A 26646-nucleotide genomic window follows, 5' to 3' on the forward strand; every position below is an offset into this window, starting at 1 on the left:
ATAAGCAGGGATTTGCTTGATTGCTTCAAGAAAAGGAATGTTGATGTTGACTCTCTTGAACAGATCTAACATCTCATTGTAATGGGTACTTTTCTGTTGATAGATCAATCTTTGAGGAAATGGGGCAACAGGAGAATGAGTTGGCAAAGGGACATTCACAGCAGTAGAATTGTCAGATTTTCCAACTTGCTCAGATTCTTTGGTTTTCTGGGGTTGTGGAGACAACGTGGAATTTGTATCAGACTCATTAGGTTCGCCTACGTTGTTCTCGATGACTTTACCACTTCGGAGGGTGGTAATGGCATGGATTTGATCAGGTGAGGTTTCAGTGCAGGATGTTGTGCCTGTTTGAAATATCCTCTTTGGATTTTGTTGGGGTTGGCTCGGAAGTTTACCCTTTTCTCTCTCACATATTTGATCCATCTTTTGATCTAGATTTTTCTGACTTTGCATCAAACTCTGAAACATTTCCTCTAAGGTGGACAATCTCTTGTCGGTATTGTGTTGAGGATAAGATTGTTGAGAGTTTGATTGTTGTTGAGGGTTCCTAGGGTATTGATAACCTTGATTGTTCTGATATCCCTGATTGTTTTGATAGCTCTGATTGGGTTGAGATGGTCCTCCCTGAGTGGGTCCTTTGGACCATGAAAAGTTAGGGTGGTTTCTCCATCCTGGATTGTAGGTCTGTGAATAGGGGTTATGCTCTTGTTTTTGAAACATGGCTTGTGCCTGTTCAAGCCTAGATTCCTGGACTGCAAGCAAATCTGGACAATTTTGGAATTGATGGTTGGGGTCGTTACAAGCAGCACAAACAGATGAAGCGACATGTTCTTGGAGAGTAGTGGTGGAAGGTTTTGAATTTTTATGTAGTTCTAACTCTTCTAATCTCCTAACTATTGATGACATGTTTGCTCGACCCTCAAAATCCGCTTCAATCCTAAAAGCCTTTGCTTCGGATGTAGTCTTTCTGGTTTCACGGATGGATTCCCACTGTTGCGTCTTTTCAGCTACTTCAATCAAGAAGTCCCAAGACGCATCAGCAGTTTTGTCTATGAATAGACCATTACACATCGACTCAACCGTTGTTCGGGTGGACACATCTAGACCTTCATACAAAATTTGCACAAGTCTCCATTTTTCAAAACCATGATGGGGACATTGGAGCAATAATTCATTGAATCTCTCCAGGTATCTAGCTAAGGTCTCACCCTCTAATTGCACAAAGCTATTCAGACTTTGACGAATTGTCGCAGTCTTGTGATTCGGGAAAAACTTTTTGAAAAACTCCTTTATGAGGTCATCCCATGTCATGATGGATTGAGGCTGTAAAGCATACAGCCAGGCCTTTGCCTTATCTTTCAGGGAGAAAGGAAAGAGCCTTAACTTTAGGGTTTCGTCGGACATTTGAGTGAAACGCAGAGTTCCACAAATTTCCTCGAATTCTCTCACGTGGTGGTAAGGGTTTTCATTCTCAACACCTCTAAAAATAGGGAGCATCTGTATTGTGCTTGATTTCAGCTCATAATGGCCATTAGCCTCGGGTAGCACAATACAAGAAGGTTGACTGGATCTAGTTGGGTACATATAATCCTTGAGGGTACGGGGTTCTCCCATTGTTTCAGATTGGTCCGGTGTGTTTTCCTCAGAAGTTGTGGGTATGTCAATTGGGTCTATTTGATTTACTCTAACTAGTCTATTTGATTGGTCTCTAAAGGTTACAATCATATCCCACTCATGAAATAACAAGCCCACGGATAAGGAAGAAAACAGGGCCCATAAGGATTTGGTTTTGAAAGGGTTAAGTGGAATTTGGTTTTAAGGAGTGGAATTTTGGTTTTAAATAGGGATTTTGTTTTTGGTCTAAAATTGGGCTTTGGAAGAGTTTTTGAACTAAACCTAGCATAAATTAGCACAACCCATAAAAGAAAATAAAAACAATCATAATAATTACAAGCCCATAAAAGAAAAATAAAAGAAAATAAAAGAAAAAGAAAATACAAAAAAAATAAAAATGAAAATAATTATTACAATCCCAAATTGTAAAAAAAATAAATTAATTATTACATACCCAAATTGAATATTTAATGAGGCCCAAGTGGGTTACTCATGGTTTTAGGCTTACTTGGTTAAGGAGGGAAGCCCAGTTAGGCTTTTGTTCCCTTTTAGTTGCACAGCCCAGTTGGGCTTTAGGATCGTCCTACACAGCTCTCGCTCAAGCCCAGCAGCAGAAGGCAGAACCAGTAGTGAAGCCCAGTTGAGTTGGGTTCAGCTCAGTAACAAGAGACCAGGAGCCCAGTAACAAAAGGAGGCAGAGCCCAGCAGCACTTGGTGAAGCCCAATTCAGAAAAGTACAAGCCCACCAGAAGTTGGCAGAGCCCAGCAGCTTCACTTCAGTTCCCCGGCAGCGGCGCCAAAAACTTGGTGTGAAGAAAAGATTGCTCACAACTTGCCTGCAAGTATACAGGGATAAGTTGTAGCTAGTGGGTAAGAAGGGTCAGTTCCACAGGGATTAGGAGGATGTAATTGAAGTTAGACTAAGCTGGGCAGTGGATGCAAGACAAGATGAAAGTTCACTAAGTCACAGTGGCAGCAAAACAAAGATAGCAGTGAAGTAAACCAAGGCTGTGAGCCATGGGCAGGGGTGAGATTGTGCAATAGTTACTGACAAAGAGAAAAATGCAGAGAGTGAAGTTACTAAGGCAACTGAATCCACCATGTGCCTATATCAAACAATGCAGTCAAGGTTGAATTGGAGTTCCTAAGCATACATCTAGAATGAGATGAAAAACAACTTGCTCACTGATATGCCCCTAGAATTGATTGTCTTTTGACAGCACAATCAATCACAGGCATGCCAGAGCACTGAGTACTTCTCATTGCTCAAGCAAACAGGCAAGAAGAACACTATCCTAACCATGCATCATCCAACATTGCACTAGGCTTCATCAGAGCCCTAGTTTAGTGCTACTTAGCTCATGCTCAACATTTTACTAACAGCATACATAGATAAAGCAAACATAACTTCAAAAATCAAATGATAAACAGGATACACACACACACTGTTGCTAAACAGAAATTGGAAAATTAATGCAATAATTTTTTCCTGGCTAGCCCAGAGAGCTTTTCTACCACACCCATATCATCAATTTATAGTTATTTTCAACACCCTAAATTTCTACAAACCCTAATTGGAAAATCCCCAAATTTGAAAACCCTAATTTCTAAATTACAAATTACACTCACTGATTTCTGAATTGGTCTCCCCTACGCTCGACCCATGCCCTGTTGATGTTCCCTCTGCTCCTCCTCAGCTCTACAGCTCCCAATTGCAACTACTGAAGCCCTAGAGTTTCTCTTTCTTATTTGTAGCACCTAGGGGTGATGCTAAGAACAAGAAAGGGACATACTAGGGAGTTGGATGATGGTGAAGCTCTGACTTGGTCGAGAGAATGGAGATGGTGATGGAAGAGATGGTGGTGGCAGGGAAGTTGCAGGCGGTATGGTGGTTCTGCAACTGATTTTGGGAGAAGGGGAGGGTGGTCGACTGATTTGGGAAGAGGGGGGCGTTTGGTAGAGGTGTAGAGTGTTTGGTACTGTAGTGTTGAGCGGTTGCAGCGAGGGATGATGTTTCGCGATCTGGTCCGTAGGATGTGACGATGGTAGGTGGATCCAACGATGAGATGGGAGGCTGTGGGTAGCGACCGTCGGATGGAGGAATGCAACGAAAAGGACGGCCCAAGATGGAGATGGGCGTTGCGATGTAAAGCGGGAGCTTCGGAGTTTGATGTGCGATGATGGAGCGACCGTAGGATGCTGAAATGCTTCGATCTGACGGCTGAAATCCGATACGGGTTTGGATAGTGGAAATGGGTTTGAGTAAGGGTTTTGGGCCTTGGGTACGCCAAGCCCATATCTTCTTTAAGGACAATTCTTCTTCTTCAAGCCCACTTCTAGCCTTTTGGTCTTGTGCACACCATTCTTCGCGGCTTCCTTGTATAATTCCTCCCGGCTTTTCACTACTTTTTTGCTCTTTTCCGCTCTGCTATTCATCCAAACTTTATTTATTGCCTAAAAATGAAAAATTAAGTAAGAAAAATATTTATTCTTGAAAACAATGAAAATACAGAATATGGGATAAAAGGTAGAATTAATGCGCAAAAGATGAGTTAAATGCCAACAAAAAAGGGATAAATATATACAATATTTGGCACTCATCAATCAACAATGAAATCATATGAGGGGTGAAATTGTAGGATTTCCTGCAACTATAACACTTATCAGGAAAACCCCAAGTGGTTTCTTCTTCGGAAGCATAGCATCAGAATCAGAGGGTACCCCGTCCAAGAATTGGCGTTTTTCTTCAGCTCTCTGTATTTTGCGCCGGATTCGATCCTTTGTGCGCTGACAAGCATCTTTCTCATCGTCTTCGGCTTTTGTTTTCATGAGTTCGGCGAAAGTAACTCGCTCATTCGAGGGTACGCTGGGCTTTGCTCCTTCATCGCAAATTTCCTTGGCTCTCGACTTAGCTATAGGAGCTTTGGGATCTTCGTCAGAACTGGAGGAATAACTACGAAATTTTCTGAAACCAGGAGCATGGAGTTATCGACATGCAAATAGATTCATCCACAAAATGGTAAATCTTAAACTCTTACCTCTTTACAATTTCACTAACAATAGTGATTGTGCCGCGATAATTAGCACACGAAATTAGTTCGTTCCTTGAAACCTGCAATAACGAACAACACTTCATTAGTTCATAAAAAATGATTTTATCATAAAATCATATACATAATTTTCATAACATGAACATTCACATAACTGAACTAGGATATTTACAATAAGACATGACTTCATCACAAATAAGTTGTATAATTTGAAGGTTACTCAAAACCCATGTCTTGATTTTACAAAACAATAATTAATGCAATTTGTTCATATAAATTTTCATAATTTATCTAATAAGAACAAATCCATGTGAATAAAATACGTCATCATGTTTCACATAAAATATGTCACGACTACATGTAAAAAAGTCTATTTTCCTTCGTATTAGCGTTTATTAAAAACGAAGGTTTATGCTAGTTTTGTGAAAGCTCACACATATTGTGATAAAATACTAACTCTCAGGAAAGCTCATAAATAAATTTTTATCGCTGGACATAAGTTCACATACATAAAGATATATATGTATATTTTCCTCGAATGAACGTTATCCTTTAAAATGGAGTTTATTTCGGTTTTGTAAAAGCTCACATCTATTAAGGTAAAATCTTGGTTCACATGAAAGCTCATACACTAAGTTCTATCACTGGACCTAAATCCACATATATAAAAAATCTCTCACAAATCAGGGGTTTTTATTAGTTTTCAAAACTAACGATCGAACGAACATACGTTTGATAAAATAAGGGTTTTTCTACAAAACTCACGCTAATATATACACATGTATAGAATTTCAACATGATCAAAACATGAACAACTCATGAAATCAGCAAAAAAAAGCCAAAAAAAAAAAAAAATCAGCCGCGTACCTGGTTGGCGGGACTAGCTCCGGTCGGACGGCGGCGCTCCGGCGGAAATTTTTTCCACACTCCTGATGCTTGACGTGAAGATGAGAGGGAGATAAAGATGATGGTCGGTCGTGTGGGAAGAAAAAAAAAGAAAAAAAAGGATTAATTTCCTTTTATACCTAATTTTATTTCCAAAACCTAATTCCATAAGGATTTCCCTTTTGGGCCTGACCCGTGAATCCTAAACCAACCAAGGTTCCACCATCGAACCAGCGGTTCTACACGGTTTTATGTTCACTGGATGACGCTCTATTATGCCACAAAGGTTTCCGCCTGAACCATGGTTTGCTCATTCAGTCGAAATCCGATAATATCTTATCTTATGACTAAGTTCAATTACTTATTTTTATTTATACCTGGAAAATCACCATTAAATGTTGACTGAGGAACGTGACTGTTCCTCACTAAGCAGGGGACTTAATGTAGATGGTGGATTTTCGACAAAGGGTAGAATTGTAAAACCATACTCCAAATTCGGCAATCGAATGAGTATTGAGACTCATGTCTCCCATTAAAGCATGAAAGCTCATGTCATAAATCTCTGACTGAGAAGGCTGTCTCTCAGAGTACATGTAGATGTGTAGTCTCTCAGTTGAGGCCATGACACATCTCATGAATACTGAGCAATTTCAGTAAGTACTGCGGATCCGACAATCAGATGAGTATCGAGACTCATGTCTCTATGCATGAAAGCTCATTCCACCTCTGATGGAGAATGTCTCTCAGAGAAGATGAAGATGTGTAGTCTCTCAGCTGAGGCTACGTCACATCTCATACTGTATAGAATCGAAAGATTGGGCGGCTCCTAGACAGCATTTCTGCTAGTATAGAGCGAGAACGTCTTCGGGATGTAACCAGGTTTTCCCCGACTATGCAAGAGGAATATGACACTCCAACAAGTTCATATTTCTCAACCCGCAGATAATTAATGCTCCTAGACAGGAAGACCTTCTAGTATAGAGCCAACAATTAATTATCTTAAATCGTCTAAATATCCAGCAATATTCTACGAGCCATCGTCTGAGTATCCAGCAATATTCTACGATTCTTCGTTATATTTCGTTACTTCAATCTGTGGTTCTTCCCAGCATAATTCCACAGGTTAGTAATAAATATTCGACGAAACAGACATCTGAGCATCGAATAAGCCGTGACAAAATGGTGCAAGTGTAATTAGCAGATAATGCACAGACCAGCATTTTGAATGCACGAACGAGCATTTTAAAAATACGAACGAACGAGGAACCTATGCAAAATAGGAAGGGAAAATAATAATAATAAAATATTAAGCAAAAGCGCCAGGGGACTAGGCTCAGCAGCCGGCCAGTCATGCCGTGACTAGTCCCGCACCCAATTTTATATTTTACCATATTTTTACTATTTTCACGATCTCATGAAAATCCTCTTGTTCAAGCAAATTTCCTCTATTTCAAAGAAATTATCTAAATCACATGATTTTATCAAAAAATAATAAAATTAAGGAAAGGTGTCGCAGGACCGTCGGCCGGCCGGTCATGCCTTGGCCATGGCCGGTCCCACACCTCACGTCCCATTATTTTATTATTCCTTCTCAAATTATGAAAATTCCTTGATTTTATGAATTTTCCCTAAAATCATGAAAATTACCTAATTTCATGTATTTTTATCTAAATCACATGATTTTATCAAAAAATAATAAAATTAGGGAAAGGTGTCGCGGGACCGCCGGCCGTCCAGTCATGCCTTGACCGTGGCCGGTCCCACACCTCACATCCCATTATTTTATTATTCCTTCTCAAATTATGAAAATTCCTTGATTTTATGAATTTTCCCAAAAATTACCTAATTTCATGTATTTTCTCTAAAATAATGGAAAATATTAAAAAATTAGGAAAACTTGTGGGACCGGGCTCTAGCCGGCCGGCCATGCCCTAGCCGGTCCCACACGCTCATTATTTTATTGTTATTTGGTGTTTGGTTTCCTGATTTCATGAAAACTCCCTGATTTCAACAAAATATCTTGGGTTTCAACAAATCCCTTTAATTTTATGAAAATTATCTAAAATCATCAAAATTACATAAAATTGGGGAGAGTGCCTTGGGACCCGCGCCCATTGGCCGGACGGCCATGCCACGGCTATTGCCGGTCCCACACTCCCATTCCCTATTTTATATTTTAATTTATGTATATCATCTCATGGAAGTTCCCTAATTTCGCCAAACTCTTCAGTTTCATGGAATTTTCCTTGAATCAGAGACAAATACATAAAATCACATAAAACTGGGAAAAGCATGTGGGACCGCATGTCAGCCGGCCGGCCATGCCCTAGCCGTGTCCGGTCCCACGCCTTGTGATTCCTTGTTTATTTATGGTTTTCATCATCTCATGTATTTTTCACAGTTTCAGCAAAACCATGGATTTTGCATATTTTCTCCAAATGTTGCTCAAACGTGCACCAGAAAATATCAAAATTCTCAGGATTAAAGCACGGACATCATGGTGACACGGGCACATCCCCTTGATCGACCAAGGGTAACCCTGAGGCTTGCAAACAGCTGGTCCCGCGTGTTTTAATGATTTTAACCTAATTTGCTCAACTGCTCATATTAGGTTCAAACTCTTTCCAAACAATTGGAAGTTCGCTTAAATGACCATCTATTGATCCCACGGCCACCAAGAGCCGGTCTAATGACCTCTTGGTCGGTCCCTCATATTTTCTACATCAGGTTTTGTGATTTGTTGCTCACACGAGCATTATTCTAGTAAATGATAAACCAACATTTAATCATTCTTTCACCAACTGGTCCTCAAGAGACTTTGGTGTTTTTGCTCATTCGAGCATCTGGGCGTTATATGGTGAACCCGTCATCTCATGTAGCCGGTTTCATGTGATTTGCAATAAATCATTATCTCGGTAAAATTAGGGTTTGAATCCAGAGCTTTGCAGAAACGTGATTCTGAGCAGATTCGAACACTCTGGTAATTTTATGTTGATATTTATTTTGCTCGACTCAGCAGTCAGTAACTTAAATTGATATTTTATTTGGTCCAGCTACCAACAATTCATCAAAAGAACAATATTTTCTCGAACTAGCAATATTCGCTCGAACCGGCAATATTTACTCAATTAGCAATATTCGCTCAGACTAGCAATATTTGCTCAAATCAAAGAATATTGGTTCAACTATGAATATTCAACAATTTAGCAACACAGTTTTACTCGTCTTAGGTTATAATGATACCTCGTCTCAGTAGACACATTAAATTCATGAGTTTCGAAACATCTATTCACACATGTTCAACTCAGCAATACATGGACTCATCGTCCCATAAAGTCAGCAACTGACTCCACAATCACGAGATTTCAATCGTGTCACATGGGGGGATATTAACTAGGGTTTTGGTCTGGCGGTCTACGGCACGTGTGTTCACCCACGATGAGAATGTGAGCAATTCGTGCAATCAGTTGGAAGAGTCAGCAAAGTAGTGGGTGGAAAGTTAACCAAGTCTCTGCACGATGAGTAATTGGTTTTAACACGATTTCCCCATTTCCCATTCTCTGATTCCAGCAACTGTCACACTTCATGGGATCATGGTGTTTTCAACTCCGGTATTATAAAATGTCCCTGAATCCTGATTGAAAGAACAACAGTTTTCGAACAATCGAACAACATTCGCCAAAACGAGTAATTTCTCATCAAAGTTCATACAGACGATCTTTCGTCTACATGGACTCACAGAAATTACTCTCAATTGAGCAAAATTCAATCATTCAGAGAATTTTCACGCTGAATTCACAATACACCTACAATCTCAGATCACCATTGATCTCACGCATTTCTCAGCTTCCCTCCTGCAGATCAACCCATCCTCTCTTGTGACCGAATTGACTCTGGAACGACCATTGTTCTTGGTTTAGGTCGGGATCTCACAGATTGATCTCTCAAACTTAAAGCACTCCCTTCTTGCAGTGCATCTGTGTGAGGTTCAACATTTCGCTCGGTTAAAGGAGTCTCACATGGTCGACTCTTCAATTCCGTAAAAACCAGCAAATCGTTTTTCCCCACCCACAGCAGGAAAGGGAGATTTTTACCCGACACAAGAACAGTAGCATCGAGAACAGTTGACAATGAGACTTCTGGAACAACCGGCTGACGAACAAGTGGGACCCCTTGGTCAAAACCCATATGTCGAGCCGCCCTATCGATATTGTAAGAGACTTCTTTGAAAAATCCTCGAAAGAAAGACGGCACATGACCGGGCATGCAGCTTCGCATGAACACCATCTCTCCAACATTCATATCATCTTTATCATAAGACAAAGACATGCTCGGAGCAGGAGCAAAGGTACTGATTTGAGTTATGGACGCATGCACCGGAGCCCATGGACGAAAATTGACCTTGTACGAGTTGTCAATGAATCTAACCAGGTTCGAACCAGTCTTTGGGCGCTTGTTCGACCAGCACAGTATCCTAGAACCACCCCAAGACTCAAGAAGCATGGCCAACGATTTTGGAGCATACCTCTCGAAGTGCTCCCACAGCCACGCTTGGAGAAAGGCGGCATGAATATATGAATCAACTTTCATGTAACCATTCGAAGCGCACATATTCGAGACCAGCTGATCCAAGTGTATGTACAGAGAACCAAGAAACAAGCCGCCAATAGGGAGAACGACGCCTTTTTCCAATTTTAAAGCAAACTTGATAAGTTCCAGTATTATCTCCTTCTTACCCGAGTCGTCATCGAAAACATCTCTGGATAACCAAAGGGCCAAGAATGCCACGACATGAAGCGTGTTGTTCTTCTGATTCGAGTCCGATTCGTCGGGAAACCACTGAGACACCCACCAGCCATAGAAGCACCTTTTCTCGTTTTCCTTCCGAACGAACCCTTTTGATTTCGCAACAAATACGGCGTGCATTTCTTCTTCATCTGCAGACAATTTAACATCGAGGTTTCCTATTACAGGAAGGTTCAGCAACACGACCACACTCTCTAAGGAGATAGTCATTTCACCCCACCTGCATATAGCCGCGTAAGTTTTCGGACAACATCGGGAAATAAAAGTAACCAAGCCCGGAATATCTTTCCTAATCTGAAGCACTGCGGAAGCCACGACAACATCAATAATCTGCGCCTTGGTCAAACTATCTTTTACACACTCCTGGCTCATCATGAATCGCATCCATTTCTCAAAGGGACGCAATGGACTCACAGAAATTTTAAAGTCAATAGGAGAAGCATGATACTCTTTCCTATGAAGACAAAAACTTATTACAACTCCTGGCCGAACCGACCGGGCTTCTCTTTCACTTTCCGGACCAGTCAGAAGAACCGAACATACTTGGGATGATTTTTCCTAATTGTGGAGGACGTTGTGAAGAACTCATCATCTATATTTGGCTTGGAATTGCCAACATATTTCGGTACGGCAGAACTCTCCTCAAGTGACATCCTAACGAAGATTTTCTCATGCTACTTCCACCCTCGAGATAACTACAATGGAACAACACGAAGAAAAATTATTAAGGAAAGTACATGGAAATAATTTTATCACACATAAAGAACCATCTTGTACGCAAGCCGGTTTGTTTCGATGTTATAATGAGCATAGACAAATAAATGGGGACTGAAAGACCCTGCATTACCACCTCATGCCAAGGCCGCATCTCGCAGCGAGAAATATGCGCCTGACCAAGGATACACGCCCCACCATGGGAATCGTACACACGGCCATACAAAGGGGGAAACCCTAGAAGCTAAATTTTCCATAGAAGGTGATAACGGTTACTAGCACACGCACGCCTACTTTACGCGGTAATTAAGGCGGCCAACATTATTACAGTATTCACGCTTAAATGTTTCTACAAGCTCAAGCAAAGAATATCTATGGCTAAGATTCATGCCAACTCAGAAGAACAATATTTCTACAAGTTCATGAAAAGATATGCCTATGGCTAGGGTTTTGCACTAACACAAGAACACAAGAAAAACTAGTTAAGGAGGAAGCGCTGGAAGACATACCTGGGATTCGCTCGCTTTACTGCTACCACACGGCCAAAATGAAATAAAAATAAAGTTGTGAAGAAGGAGAGGTCGGAGCCCTTTTTATATAGGCGTGATACATGGGAGTTTGAACAAGGAAAGGATTTCCTATTTGAGCCAAGTAAGGAAAAGAGGCAATCGGTCCTGCAAAGACCAATTACCACGCCAAAACAGTCCGCTCCACGCCTTGGACCCACATGCCAAGGCCGTCCGCGCCATGCCTTGGCCCCACATGCCAAAGCCGTCCGCACGCTTCGCCTCTCCAAGTCCGCGCCATGCCTTGGCCCCACATGCCAAAGCCGTCCACATGCTTCGCCTCTCCAAGTCCGCACCATGCCTTGGCCCCACATGCCAAAGCTGTCTGCACGCTTCGCCTCTCCAAGTCCGCGCCATGCCTTGACCCCACATGCCAAAGCCGTCTTCGCCATTACTTTTCCACACATGCCAAGGCCGTCCGCGCATGCTTTGCGTCTCCAAAGGCCGTGCCATTTCCTTGGCCCCCGCATGTCGAGTCGTCCGCGCAGTGACTTGCCAATACCAACAAACTCGCCGAAACGCAACTCTCTTTACCTCTCGAAAAATGTTAGTCGGAATTCCCTGACCGTCTTATCACGACTTGTTGTTTCGATTTCTTATCATAGCCTGTCACCATCTTATGCTTACCTCGCAACGATGCTCCCCTTTCGAGCTAAGCAGAGGACTTAATGTTGATGGTAGTTTTTAGCCTAGTGTTAAAATCATAAAACCGCACATCTGGCATGACGTCATGATGACCGTTAGCACATTTATTGAACCGATCAGCATGCTTACGTAAGAATTATTAGGGTACCTTTTTTCTTTCTACGTGTCATGTTTCATGGTAGAACCCTTAACATTGATTGACATCACCTGTGCAAAACCATAAAATTCTCATGCTATCGTGCCAAGGCATGCCAACCATGCCAGCCACACCACTGTGCCAATGGCAAACAGTGCCATCCACATCTCCGATCCAAGGCATGCCAACCATGCCAGCTACACCGCAGTGTCAATGGAAAACCGTGCCAGCCACATCTCCGCGCCAAGGCATGCCGGCCGCACCACTGTGCCAATGGAAAACCGTGCCAGCCACATCTCCGCGCCAAGGTATGCCAACCGCACCACTGTGCCAGTGGCAAACCGTGTCAGCCACATCTCCGCGCCAAGGCATGCCAACCATGCCAACCGCACCACTGCGCCAAAGCATGCCAAGCCATTGGCCCCACCTCGCCAAGCCAAACGCACCTTTCCTTGGCCCTATCCATGCTAGCAGCACCATGTGCCAAACGGCATGCCAAGCCATTGGCCCCACCTCGCCAAGACAAACGCACCTTGCCTTGGCCCTAGCCATGCTAGCCGCACCAAGTGCCAAACGGCATGCCAAGCCCTTGGCCCCACCATGCCAAAACCCACCTAGCCATGTTAGTCGCACCATGTGCCAAGCCCTTGGCCCCACCATGCCGAACGCACCTTGCCCTAGCCATGTTAGCTGCGCCACCATGCTGGCCTTCCCTATACGGCTACTAAAACGAAGGTGTGTGACAATCAACGGTCGCCCTTCAATCCCAAGAGAAAATCCTAGCCATCCATGATTACCAGACAACGCATGGTAACCTTTGGACCGAAACCCTAGTTTGGCCACGCCAAGGCACGTCAGGCCAATGGCATGCCAACCTAGTTGCGCCACCATGCTGGCGTTCCCTATGCGGATATCGAAACGAAGGCGTGCAACAACCAACGGTCGCCCTTCAATCCCAGGAGCAAATCCTATCCATCCAAGGTTACCAGACAACGCATGGTAACCTTTGGCCTGAAACCCTAATTTGTCCGCGCCAAAGCATGCCATGCCAATGGCATGCCAACCTAGCTGCGCCACCATGCTGGCCTTCCCTATGCGGATACTAAAACGAAGGCGTGCGACGATCAACGGTCGCCCTTCAATCCCAGGAGCAAATACTAGCCATCTAAGGTTACCAGACAACGCATGGTAACCTTTGGCCCGAAACCCTAATTTGGCCGCGCCAAAACCGCGCCAAGGCATGTCATGCCAATGCCGTGCCACCATGCTGGCCTTCCCTATGCGGCTACTAAAACGAAGGCGTGCTACGATCAACGATCGCCCTTCAATCCCAGTAAGAAAATCCTAGCCATCCAAGGTTACCAGACAACGCATGGTAACCTTTGGCCCGAAACCCTAGTTTGGCCAGCCAAACCGCGCCAAGGCATGCCATGCCAATGTCATTCCAACTTTGTCGCGCCTCCATACTATCCTTCCATATGCGACTACCAAAGAGCGTGCGACGATCAACGACTACCTTTCCTCCTAAGATGCAAAATCTGGACCATCGAAGGTCACCAAGCCAGCAAGTCCCCCAAGCTCGACTTGCCAGGAAAACAACAACATGCTATATGTTTTCCATGAAAACATTCGAGACATCAACACATATCACAAACTGGGGGATCCTATTTGGGTATTGGTTTGGCGGTTTACAGCGTGCGGCTTACACTACGCCCGTTATGAGAAAGTGTAATAATAATGAGGCGGTTAGTAAATATAGGAAGTAATGGTGAAACGCTTTCTTTTATGGAACATCAATTCCAAGAGTGACCGGTCATCACCTCCTCCCGTTTACTCACTCATTTACTATTCCTTAATGAGACCAGAGTACGTTTCACTTCGACTTGTATATATAGGTCTTACATATTTCCACCGAACAACAAGTTCAGTCAGGAGCAATACAACACTCAGAAAACATTTTCTAGCTTTCCATCTGTTAGCTTCCTACTTTCTGATACAAGTCGTGAAACAACTACTCTTCCAGAATAAACTATTCTGGTCTCAGCACTTTCCTTGCTTCCCTCCCCAAAACCAACCCATTCTTCTTCATTTTGTGACCGAAGCAAGTATGGAACGGCCATTTCTTAGTTTAGGTCGGACTTGTACAGATTGATCTCTCGAATCTAAAGTACTCCCTTGCAGTACATTGTTTAGGGTTTAAATTCGTTTCTCACCCACACACCCGAAATTACCAAAATCAGCAGAAACCATTTTCACCCACAAACAGATGCATATAAAGCATGAAGTTGAAATTAAGCAAGTCAAGACTCAGTTGGCGTGATATTTGGATGTTGGCATCTAAATGAGCTAAGTGTGTAGCGAGTGAGTGAAACGCGATCATTGTAGACAGCGTAACCATTGTTGGGCACTTGGCATAGGCCAAGAGTGAGTGAAGCGCAATCATTATATAACAGCGCAATCATTATAGAACAGCACAATCATTATAGAATATTGGCAGGGCCAAAGTTTAGTGACACATAATGATTGTAGGACTTGAGTTCAAGCTGTTATCTGCGAGTGTGGGTGCATCACACGCATGCCAAAGTGAATGATCAAGTTAGAGACGGTTATAAAGTGATTTATAACCGAGTTTGGCATGACCTAACCGTTTGAGACAGGTGTGGCGCCATTGTGCAAGCCAGCACCAAAGCTAGCAGTTAAAATGTAAGTCTGGCGGTTAGGAAACTGCCCATGGACAGATGGTTGTTCATGGGGCGTGCAACAGAGTTGCATACAGATTGGCCCTAGTTCTTGGCATTATAAATAGACAGAGAACCCTTGTAAATCAAGTTGTTCAATATTTTAAGTGTTGAGGAACCACATTGCAGTAGCGAGTGATTTCTACGTTAGGCTTAGAGAATAAGCTTGTAAGTACATTGGTTGGACGAGTGTTATATCTTCCCCTTAAGCTAATAAAAGTGAGTTTGTTGGCTTACATTTGGCTTTGGTATTCTGTTGATTTGATAATAATCCCCCAATTCTGTGAAGCATAAACATGGCACGAACCTCTTTCTAGTATGGGATACATTGTTTGGTAGATAAAATCTAAGTAAGTCTTTCGTTGCATACTCAAGGTAGAGTTGGTTGTTTGCATTGGTGCAAACTTATAAGGCTGAAATACGAGTGAGTGATAAGAGATCACTGAACCACTGTATTGCCGGGTTATACCTTCGCGGAAAATTTCTTGGACCATTTGGAGGTGTGGCAATTCGGGTATCAGAGCACGGATTGCTCTGTTTTAGCTTTGTTTTTGGAAGATTTTATTTGTTTTGCTCGAGTTTAGTTACTGAAGTTGCTAGAGATAATGGCTGGTAAGAAGAGTACATTGGATGCCTTAACTGATAAGGTAGCGGACTTGGAAGACAAGATTGGTGATGAGGCGCGCCATTCTAACAATGCCAATTATAATGCAACGGTGTTGGCTCGCATTTAGGCTGTTGATGAGTACACTGCTGATATACTGGAGTCAAACCAAGAAGCAACTAAGAAGCATGCTGATTTGGAAGGCCAAATCGCTGCTGTGAAGACCATGTTCACCGGAGCCTTGAAAGAGCTAACTGATGAGTTAAGCGTCTTAAGGAGAATGGTGGGTATCATTGGTTCAGATTAAGCTACTGCGGGTGGTAGTGGCAGTGACTTTAGGAAGATTAAAGTCCCAGAATCTAAGGCGTTTTCTGGCGCAAGAGATGTGAAGGCATTGGAGAATTTCGTGTGGGACATGAAACAATACTTCAAGGCCGCCAGAACCCCGGAAGAACAAAAGGTTACTCTCGTTAGCATGTACCTGGAGGGCGACGCGAAATTATGGTGGAGAACTAGAACTGATGATGACCTTACTGCTGGTCGTCCGAGCATCGTTACATGGGAAGTCATGAAAGAAAAATTAAAGAGTCAATTCTTGCCAAGTAATGCGGCTTGGTTAGCCAGAGAGAACTTGCATAAGATGAGGCATACTGGTACACCACGGGAATACATGAAAGAGTTTTCTCTTCTCTGATGCTAGATATTCGCAACATATATGAGGAAGATAAGTTGTTTAATTTTACATCTGGTTTGGAACCATGGTCTCATGACGAAATAAGAAAAAAGGGTACCAAAGACCTACCTTCGGGCATTGTAATCGTGGACAGCCTTGCTGATTTTAGGTCAGTCAATTCCTCAACTGATGCTAATAGGAAGGGAAAGGATAAGAAGAACCAGAAGTGTAACGACAAGGAAAATAAGAAAAGTTTTGAGGCCAAGGAGAAAAGGTATCAAAGGGATGATAGTTTGGCTGCGAAGAACAGGTCCGGCGGCTGTTTCTTATGCCAGGTTCCTCACCTTGCGCGTGATTGTACAAAAAAAGAAACATTGTCCGCAATAGTCACTGAGGGCAGTGGAGACAAAGAAGAAACTGCTAAAGTGGAGCATGTTAATCATATTCAACTATGCAACATAGTAACACAAACGGAAGCAATACAACATGGCCTGGTTTATGTGAAAGTTGGCATTCACAATCATCGTCACTGGGGCATGGCAGATACAGGTGCATCACATATTGTTATGAGCTTGTCGATGGCATAGTACTTGGGTTTGGAAGTATATCAGGCTGATCACTGCATGAAGACAATGAATGATATATATAAGTCGATCAAGGGGATGGATGTGGCGAATGTTGAAGTTTGAGAATGGCGTGGCCAAATCAGTATAATAGTATGCATCTCAATGAATTTGAGATGATCCTTGGTAACAACTTTTTAAATGAAGCGGAGGCAACAGTGATGCCTCACCTTGGAGGTATTTTCATACAATGTCCAAGTGCACCTTGTTTCGTGAAAGGTGTAAAGAAAGTTAGTTCGGTTGACATGAAGTTTAACAAATAAAAGGCAAGTGAGTTTGCTCCTGTCCACTCGTTCAAAGAAAGCTTAGCTGAGATTCATATGGAATTTGGATATCATATGGATCTTAGCATCCCTTGTTCGCCGTTATTAGCATGTGTATGAAGCAGGGGCCTTGCATTGTTGTTTGCAAGTTCCTGAACCTACAAGGTTGCTGAAGTATGGAGACTTTGGCATGTTATCTGTTTGTTGTTTATGTTTCAAGTTTATGTTGGTTGTTGCTGATCCTATGGTCTTAAAAGATGGCACACTAGTTGTTGGTGTATTTTCTTTGGTTAGTTGTTTTCTTTCAGTAAGGCCGAGTGTTGGCCAGTGGTGTAAATGGGAAGGAGTCCCTAAGGTTTCTTATGTAAGGATACTGTAATGAATAAAGGAGGTGTTTAAGAAAAAATCTTGTTTCTTTTTGCTTAATGTAAAGCTAGTTAATTGGGGAAGCACTACAAGTATACTCAGCCAAAGTATATAATAACAAACGCTAAAAGCAAGGCCAAGCAAGAAGTGAAGTTGGTGGCATATGCGAGTTTGATGTTGGGAGAGTTATGTAGAAATGCGACAGTATTTGGCATCGATAGCATGGAGTAACGCAACAAGAATAAAGATATAAGTCCATCAAGCACATGAGTTAAAGAGTAACTCATAGTTAGGAAGAACATGATGATGTTTTTCCGCTACATGCAGTTTGAAAGAACAAGTGAGGCCTTGTTAGTTTCAAAGGCGCGTGAAGAGGATACTACTTTTAAAGTGACAGTAGAAATCCCCGAGTATCCTAAGTCATGGATAATTTCATGCATTTCAGTCGAGTTTGCACAAGATTGTTGAAAAATGATTGAAGAACACTTAGTCTACAGTAAGGCATGTTGAATTGCAAGAGTGCACTGTCAGTCGGAATTGAAGGCAGTCAGCTAAATTTTGCATATCAAGGCGATATGTTGGTTGTTTAGCGTGTACACTTAGGCACGGAATGGCTTGAGGGAAAATTTGTGCGCTAATGAAAGAGGCATAGTGACAGATTGCAATAGAATTTGGGTGTTGAGATGTGAATGAAGTGGAGATTGAAGAATAGTCGACGATGTGATAATGATGATGAAATTCATAGGCTTAATGGAAGGCAAACAAACTAGGTGGTGGCGTAAAGTACTAGGAAGAAAAGTTTTGGCAAGGTTGAAGGCTAAACAAAGTTGATAATTTCTGAGAGTGGCTTAGATGCGTACAATGCCAAAGAGAGTTCAGTAGAGGCTGACTGATGTTGCATTCAATGAGGACGTTGAATGGATTGGGTGGGGGAGGTCTATGACATGGCCCAACAGTTAAGCGCAATAGTTGCGCATTACTGAGAATTTAGCCTGGCATCTGGAGCTACACATGCCGACGGTGTAGCGCCAACATGGATGAGACAAGAAAGGCTACTTAACACATGCAAAAACTATGAGATAGTGTTGCATATCCTTATTCAGAGTTGGCCCATCTCAAGGAAGGAATAAAGGATGAATTGAAAGTCATGGGATGACTTTGGCATGGTCCTAAGCTTTAGCCAAGGCTTGGACTATGCATATGCAGCAATGCCGGGCCAAACATGCCATTGATATCAATTGATCAGGCAAAAGGAATGCAAGTGATGCATATAAAGCATAAAGTTGAAATTAAGCAAGTCAAGACTCAGTTGGCATGATATTTGGATGTTGGCATCCAAATGAGCTAAGTGCGTAACGAGTGAGTGAAGCACAATCATTGTAGAACAGCGTAATCATTGTCGGGCACTTGACGTAGGCCAAGATTGAGTGAAGCGAAATTATTATAGAACAACGCAATCAATATGGAATAGCGCAATCATTATCGAACATTGGCAGGGCCAAAGTTCAGTGATGCATAATGATTGTAGGACTTGAGTTCAAGCTGTCAGCTGCGAGTGTGGGTGCATCACACGCATGCCAAAGTGAATTATCAAGTTAGAGACGGTTATAAAGTGCTTTATAGCCGAGTTTGGCATGACCTAACCGTTTGAGACAGGTGTGGAGCCATTGTGCAAGCCAGCACCAAAGCTAGCAGTTAAAAAGTAAGTCTGGCAGTTAGGGAACTGCCGATGGACAGATGGATATTCATGGGGCGTGCAACAGAGTTGCATACGGATTGGCCCTGGTTCTTGGAATTATTTTTTTTTGAAGAGACCACTTTATTAAGGGACCTCAATCAAAGAGGTTTGAAACGATACAAAGAGGTGGAGAATCTGCATTCCACCACATATTTACATTGTTATGCATATCATGTTGACATAACAGATGTGCTATATGGTTTGCACTTTTAGGAACAGATTGAAATTTTACATCAACAAACGAGATTTCTTTTTCCCTTATTTCTAAGATAATCGACCTGATGCTCCAAGGTATCTCAGAGATATCACCGATAACTGCAGAAGTAACGTTAGAAGCATCTCCCTCGATTATGATTTCATTGAAACCAAATCTTGTAGCAAGATCCAATCAAATTTGCAAGCCACCGATTCCGCCTGTAAAGAAGAAGTGGAATCAAAAGTGCAAAAGAGCCACAACCCAGGAAAATACCATTGTGATCGCGAGCAACAATACCATCAGCGGCATTGTTAGGAATAAAGGAAGCGTCCACATTTATCTTGATGAAGGGAGAAGGAGGGTTCTCCCAGTAAGGAATATGGTAGCTCTGAGAAAGAGAGTTTCCATTTTCTGAAACATCTGTCATACTAAGTTGAAAGTCCTGTAAAGCGTTTTTGATAATGCATTGCTCTGAGAAGTTAGTATGAGAGAACACCATATCATTTATCATTTTCCATAAATTCCAAACAACACACATTTTCATGATGAAATTGTTGTTTACATTATTCTCCATATGATCTGCCAACAGCTGGTGTATGTTCTGTTAGAGAACTGCTCGGTCAAACTCGCATGCGTTGCTATCTCGAGCATGTTTATCAATGTTAGTGATCAAAATTATAAGTCTTGATTTCTAGTCTTTTATAGCTAAGTCTCGGACTAGGATAATAAGTGTAGTTGAGCTCAAGGACTTCATGGCGATTCATGATACAAGTAGAAGATTTACTCAAGGAACAGGTGGAACTTCTCGACAAAAAGGTAGGTGGAGACTTGAACTTATATGTCACTCAAAAGTATATCTATTCTATCTCATACTCTTTGAGACAAAAGTCGTATGTTATATATATAGACTAGATTATACACATTTGGTATTACGAGTCGAGTATACCTCGCCTATCTTTATCTCGAAATATGTGTCGGTAAGCTTTTCGCTTCGACCAAGTTTATCTTTACCTAGTGACGAAAGTCATGAATGTTTCAATCACTTTGAAAATTTCTTTGACGAGAAATAGTGTAACAACTATATAACGTCCTCTAAGAAAGTTTAAATGATTGGAATGAGAGTAGATTACATAAACAATGGATTCCTTGAACCGAAGTTTTCGAACTTTGTTGATCAAGAGAACCGGAAGTATGGCAAGTGCCAAGTCCGCGAACTGCCGAAGTTCTCAAACCCGAGAATTTCTGCTGGAGTTGACAAACTACCGGCGTAGTTCTCAAACCCAGTCCGCGAACCGGCGTAGTTCTCGAACCCGAGAATTTCTGCTGGATTTTGTAAACTCTATCCAGTGTCTTAAGTCCGCGAACCTAGTCTGCGAACTTGAGAAGGTCATATATCTAAAGATGATTTCTGAACTTAATCTTAAAAGACTAAGGAATGCATTTGCAAACCGTGGATATTAAAGTTCATGAACCGATTTCGAGTGAATCAAATCATTTTTTCTTTAATTGTGTCTTGTGTAGTTACACAAGGTTTCCTTGCAATTGAACAACTCTCTTAACTAGTTCATTTGAGTCAATTGAACTAGTTATGGCGAAGAAGAACATGATTGGTATGAAACGCTCATATGGTTAACCTCTTTAGGTAGACTATTGTTGAACCAACAATGTATACGTTTGGGTGCAGTTAACGAACCTAGAAGCGTATAGTATTGTGCAAACCTTATCCCCACACCTTATGTGTGATACTAGTTTGCGTGCTGGAGTCGTTTCTCCTTTAACCTTGGGTTTTCTTCTTCTAAAACCAGGTTAACGACTTAAATACTTCATTGGGATTGTGAAGCCAGACCGATACTATATTTATTGTAGTTGTGTGTTCTGTTCTTGCATCTTCTATCGTAATAGTACAATCATATTGATTGGCTTGAGATCGTGAGAGTTCTCCGATAGGCAAGATATAAAAAGTAATTACAAACACCTTCCTCTCATTGTTTGTGATTCCACGACATCTTGTTTTGCTACCATACGATTAAGATTGTTGTGAGGTGATTGATTAATCTAGGCTGTTCTTCGGGAATATAAGACCGGATTATTAACTGGTTCCTGTTCACCTTGATTATTATCAAAAGATGGAACAAAAACTTTTAGGGTTTTTCTATGGGAGACAGATTGATCCTTTGATAGACTTCTCTGTGTGAGACAGATTTGTTTATCGTTAAAGCCTGCGATTTTGGGTCGTAGCAACTCTTAGTTGTGGGTGAGATCAGCTAAGGTAATCAAGTGCGCAATATCCTTCTGGGATCCGAGGCGTACGGAGTACAACTGTACCTTGGATAAGTGGGAGACTGATTGGAACATGATTGGTATGAAACGCTCATATGGTTAACCTCTTTGGGTAGACTATTGTTGAACCAACAATGTATACGTTTGGGTGCAGTTAACGAACCTAGAAGCGTATAGTCATTTGTGTATGACAAGCTAAGTTTTCGATCTAACGGTTGAGAAATATTAGCTTGAATCTAAATTAGGTTTTCATCTAACGGTGAATATTGATTGCTTTGTAACTAAGGCAAAACCCTAATTTGAAAGGCTATATAAAGGAGACATCTAGTATTGTGCAAAACTTATCCCCACACCTTACGTGTGATACTAGTTTGCATGCTGGAGTCTTTTCTCCTTTAACCTTGGGTTTTCTTCTTCTAAAACCAGGTTAACGACTTAAATACTTCATTGGGATTGTGAAGCCAGACCGATACTACTTTTATCGTAGTTGTGTGATCGGATCTTGCATCTTCTATCGTAATAGTACTATCATATTGATTGGCTTGAGATCGTGAGAGTTCTCCGATATGCAAAATATAAAAAGTAATCACAAACACCTTCGTCTCATTGTTTGTGATTCCATAACATCTTGTTTCGCTACCATACGATTAAGATTGTTGTGAGGTGATTGATTAATCTAGGATGTTCTTCTGGAATATAAGACCGGATTATCAATTGGTTCCTGTTCACCTTGATTATTATAAAAGACGGAACAAAAACTTTTAGGGTTTTTTTGTGGGAGACAGATTGATCCTTTGATAGACTTGTCTGTGTGAGACAGATTTGTTTATCGTTAAAGCCTGCGATTTTGGGTCGTAGCAAATCTTAGTTGTGGGTGATATCAGCTAAGGGAATCAAGTGCGCGGTATCCTTCTGGGATCAGAGGCGTAGGGAGTACAACTGTACCTTGGATCAGCGACAAACTGATTGGGGTTCAACTATAGTCCAGTCCGAAGTTAGCTTAGAGTAGGCTAGTGTTTTAGCGGCTTAATACAGTGTGTATTCAATCTAGACTAGGTTCCGGGGTTTTTATGCATTTGCGGTTTCCTCGTTAACAAAATTCTGGTGTCTGCGTTATTTCTATTTCCGCATTATATTTGTTTATATAATTGAAATAATACAGGTTGTGCGTTTGAATCAATCAATTGGAAATACGACCTTTGGTTATTGATTGATATTGATTGGTCCTTGGACATTGGTTTTTGGTACCGTCCAAGTTATTCCTTGTGTTTGTTTATAAACTCGCTGATTTCTATTAGCTTGAGTAAATCAAAACAAGAGAGAGATATTAACTCCTTGAGATACTTTTATCTAGATTGAGTCCGACTATCTAGTTTATTCTCTAGTAAGTGTTTCGGAGTTAGTCCATAAAAATTGCTACGCGAAATATTGGGTGGTGTTGTTAGACCCCCGCTTTTTTAATTGGTATCAGAGCAGGCAAACACGTTTAAGACCTTACAAGTTTGTGTTTGTAATCTGAGTCTGAGGATAAAATCTCTTACGGATACCAAATGCCTCCTAAAGCTTTCAACTCTGTCAAGTGTCTCGGAAATACCTCAAAGGATTACTCCTTAGTTGATTCTTCCGAATCCCTAGGTAGGAAGAATGTCCCATCTTGTGTTGACCACTCTTCCTCCAATGAGACATTGGACACAATGGAAAAAGCTGAAATGGAGCTCACCAGAATTGCGAAAAATTCTACTGAGTTTGTTGATCTTCAGAATCATAAAAAGCTCATTGATGAATTTTAAAAGTTTAATGATCGTGAACATCTACTCTATAACATCATAGAGTCATTCTCTAAGGATATTGAGAAACTTCTTCAAGAGAATAATCTACAGCATGAAAAGATTGGTGATCTTGAAAAGCTGATCAAAGAAGGCTCAATTAGAGAAAAATGTTTGATCAAGACTCATTCATCTGATCTTGACAGACTTCGTGTTGAGAAAGAGAAACTTGAAGCGTCACTTTCACTATCCCATGAACAGTGTATGACCCTGGAAAAGGAAAACACTATCTTAAGGAAAAATTCTTCTGTTTCAACTGTTCCTCTTGACATACAGTACATGCAGAAATATTCTCCAAGAGAAGATTGTGTCAAGAAAAGTTTATATAACTTACAATCTTCTCACAGGGCTGAAAAGTTTAAACAAGTATCAGTCGTTGCTTCTTCTCCACGAACCTGTACCTTATGTGGTAAGGGAAATCACTATGTTGTTCATTGTTTTGCCAGAAAGAAACAAAATTCTATACTTCATAATTTGCTTCTATCCACTGTCAATGGAACAAATAGTTAGTTGACTACTGCAGTGAATCGGATACCCACAGAAAACCAAGAACCTTGTAGACATGATGTTCTTCCTAGAAGTCATCACATGCAAAAGTACATTCGAGACAATTTAATTCTTGTACTATTAATGAAAGTGTTCCCTGTGTTTATAAGAATGTTTTTGGTAAATCTAAATCTAGAAAATGGATTCCCATATATTCTGATCCCCTTGAACCAATTTCAAGAGGTCCTAGATTTAGTCCTCAAAGGAAGAAGGATAACCAAAGACGATGGTCATTTAATGAGCTAAACACTCATACTTGTGTAAATTAATCACAAGGTTGGTATCTCACCCACCGAAAATCCTAGTTGTGTGAGAATTGAATAGGTATACTCTTGGTAAAGTAACTCTGATTATCTAGCTATTCTCTTATCGTTCTTAGATGGATAATCAGTCACATACTTCTACATGAGTATTTTGATTTCTTTCTTTTATATTTTGTTTGTTTTGTATTTTTTTTTCAAACTTGATTTTGAGAACTACAAGTTTTATGGGCTTTTAAGTCATCCACGTACGGATACTTATACGAGTTTGGGTTTCATCTCATATACCTGTCTCGAAAACCCTATTTCTCTCAAATCATTTATATACCATTCCTATTGAATAGAAGCATTCTACTCTAGTTGAAGTTGACAAAGACTTCGTTGACAACGGTATATATTTTGAGTTTGACAAAGAGAAGGGAACTCTTGTTGAAGTTGAAAGATCCTTTCCTTAATCTCCTGCTTCCTACTCAGATATTGGGGAGAAGATTCCAACTGGTGGTTATTGATGCTCATCAACTTGTTGGAACAATAAAGTGTCTTGATGCAATAAGAACTGAGTTGGAAAGGTTAAATGTAACCTTTCTCTCGTGAAGCACCGTGTTAAAGAGCCTCCTAAAAAGGATTCTCCATCAAAGGTTGCAGAGGTTGCCGTCACCCACAAGCTCAATAATCACACATCTCATGGACCTTCAGAATCCGTCTGATGTTGTTTATATCCATTTTTGGCATAAGAGTCTCTTTGATTTTGTTTGCCTAGTATGTCTTCTTTTTGGCTTAGTTGGAAGAATAACTAGTGCTTTGAATAGCGGTGATTGTGACTACACATAGTTATTGTTTTTCATCTTCTTGTTTTTAGATTTTTGGTTTAAATTCTAAAACTATTTGGAGGATGATGTTGTGCAATATATTTGATTTGTTATATTGCAACTTGTTATGGGATTGGTTTTTACGTCCGTGAACTATGTTGTCCCATATTTTGTCAAAAGTAAAGTCATTCATGATCGGTATTAGTTTATTGGTTTAAGAATGAATAGACTTTTGACATATACAAAAGTTAATCCTATATTGTCAAACCTTAACGGAAGATAGGTTAAAATCTTTTTTTTCAAAGAATTATTGATATTGTATATGCTTGTGCGAAAGAATGAATCCTTGTGTATTCCATGGTATTGATCTTCATTGATCCATTCTTTTTTGTATTACCGTGAGGCTTCATGATGTGTCTTATGTTGAGCACGATACAACTAAGTTGATTATTTTTGATTAGCTTGGTTGTTTGTTTCGTAAGGTACGTTATGTTGATCATTTATAACTAAATTAATCATCTTATTGGTTATTTAGTTATTACTCCACAAGTTCTCTTGTGTTGAGTATATGAACGATTAATCCAATCACTCTCTTGTATGGTTATCTTAGTCGTTGCTCCGTAAGTTTACTTATGTTGATCACAATGAATTAAATTGGTCACTTTTGTGGTTAATTTGATTACGTATTCCGATTGAATTATTCATGGGTTTACTTATGAATAATTTAATTGAGTTTTGGATATAAAAATCATTCTCATGGTTTTAGTGTCCAATAAAAATCCTTCGTTTCTCTTGGAATTAAGGTCGCTCGTTGTTGTTCTTTCGGGAATGACATCTAATGGGGGAGAGTTCTTATGAATTTGTGCTTAATGGTCATATCTTGAGGGGTGTGCGGCTGTGGAATTTTAGAGGGGTTATCTTGTATCTTTAAACTCCTTGATGAATGTTGTTAGCTTCGGCTATATGATTGCATCTAAATAAGATGATGTGTATTTCTTTCTTTTAGTCATGAAATGTCTCTTACGGAAATTTCATTATGATCCCGTTCTTGTACCTTTTCCAATTTTATTGACAAAAAGGGGGAGAATTAATATGTAGTTCACACTACAAATACATATGGTTTTCGGATCATTGTGTAAGGGGGGGTGGTTTTCATGTGAGATGGAGTATTGACTAAGGGGGGGTCATACACATCACCATAGTATTATTGTTGAAGTTGTGATACAATTGGACTTTTACACTGTGTAATAATGCTATGACACTGTATAACAATGATTGAGACCGATGCTTTCTCATTGTTATAGATAC

The 26646-nt window shown here is 40.9% G+C and overlaps 1 protein-coding gene across 1 annotated transcript in view; it reads left to right on the plus strand.

Annotated features, from left to right (window-relative positions):
- The window catches only part of LOC113340539, a 36272-nt gene extending 20207 nt beyond the window's left edge, over nt 1-16065 (plus strand). The window contains exons 2-3 of the mRNA XM_026585673.1: nt 15739-15801; nt 15889-16065. Of these exons, the coding sequence (XP_026441458.1) occupies nt 15739-15801; nt 15889-16065 (240 nt within the window). The remainder of the gene's footprint in view (nt 1-15738; nt 15802-15888) is intronic.
- The last annotated feature ends 10581 nt before the right edge of the window (nt 16066-26646 follow it).

This window comes from Papaver somniferum, unplaced genomic scaffold (genome assembly GCF_003573695.1).
Source record: "Papaver somniferum cultivar HN1 unplaced genomic scaffold, ASM357369v1 unplaced-scaffold_22, whole genome shotgun sequence".
In the NCBI taxonomy this organism is placed as follows: domain Eukaryota; kingdom Viridiplantae; phylum Streptophyta; class Magnoliopsida; order Ranunculales; family Papaveraceae; genus Papaver; species Papaver somniferum.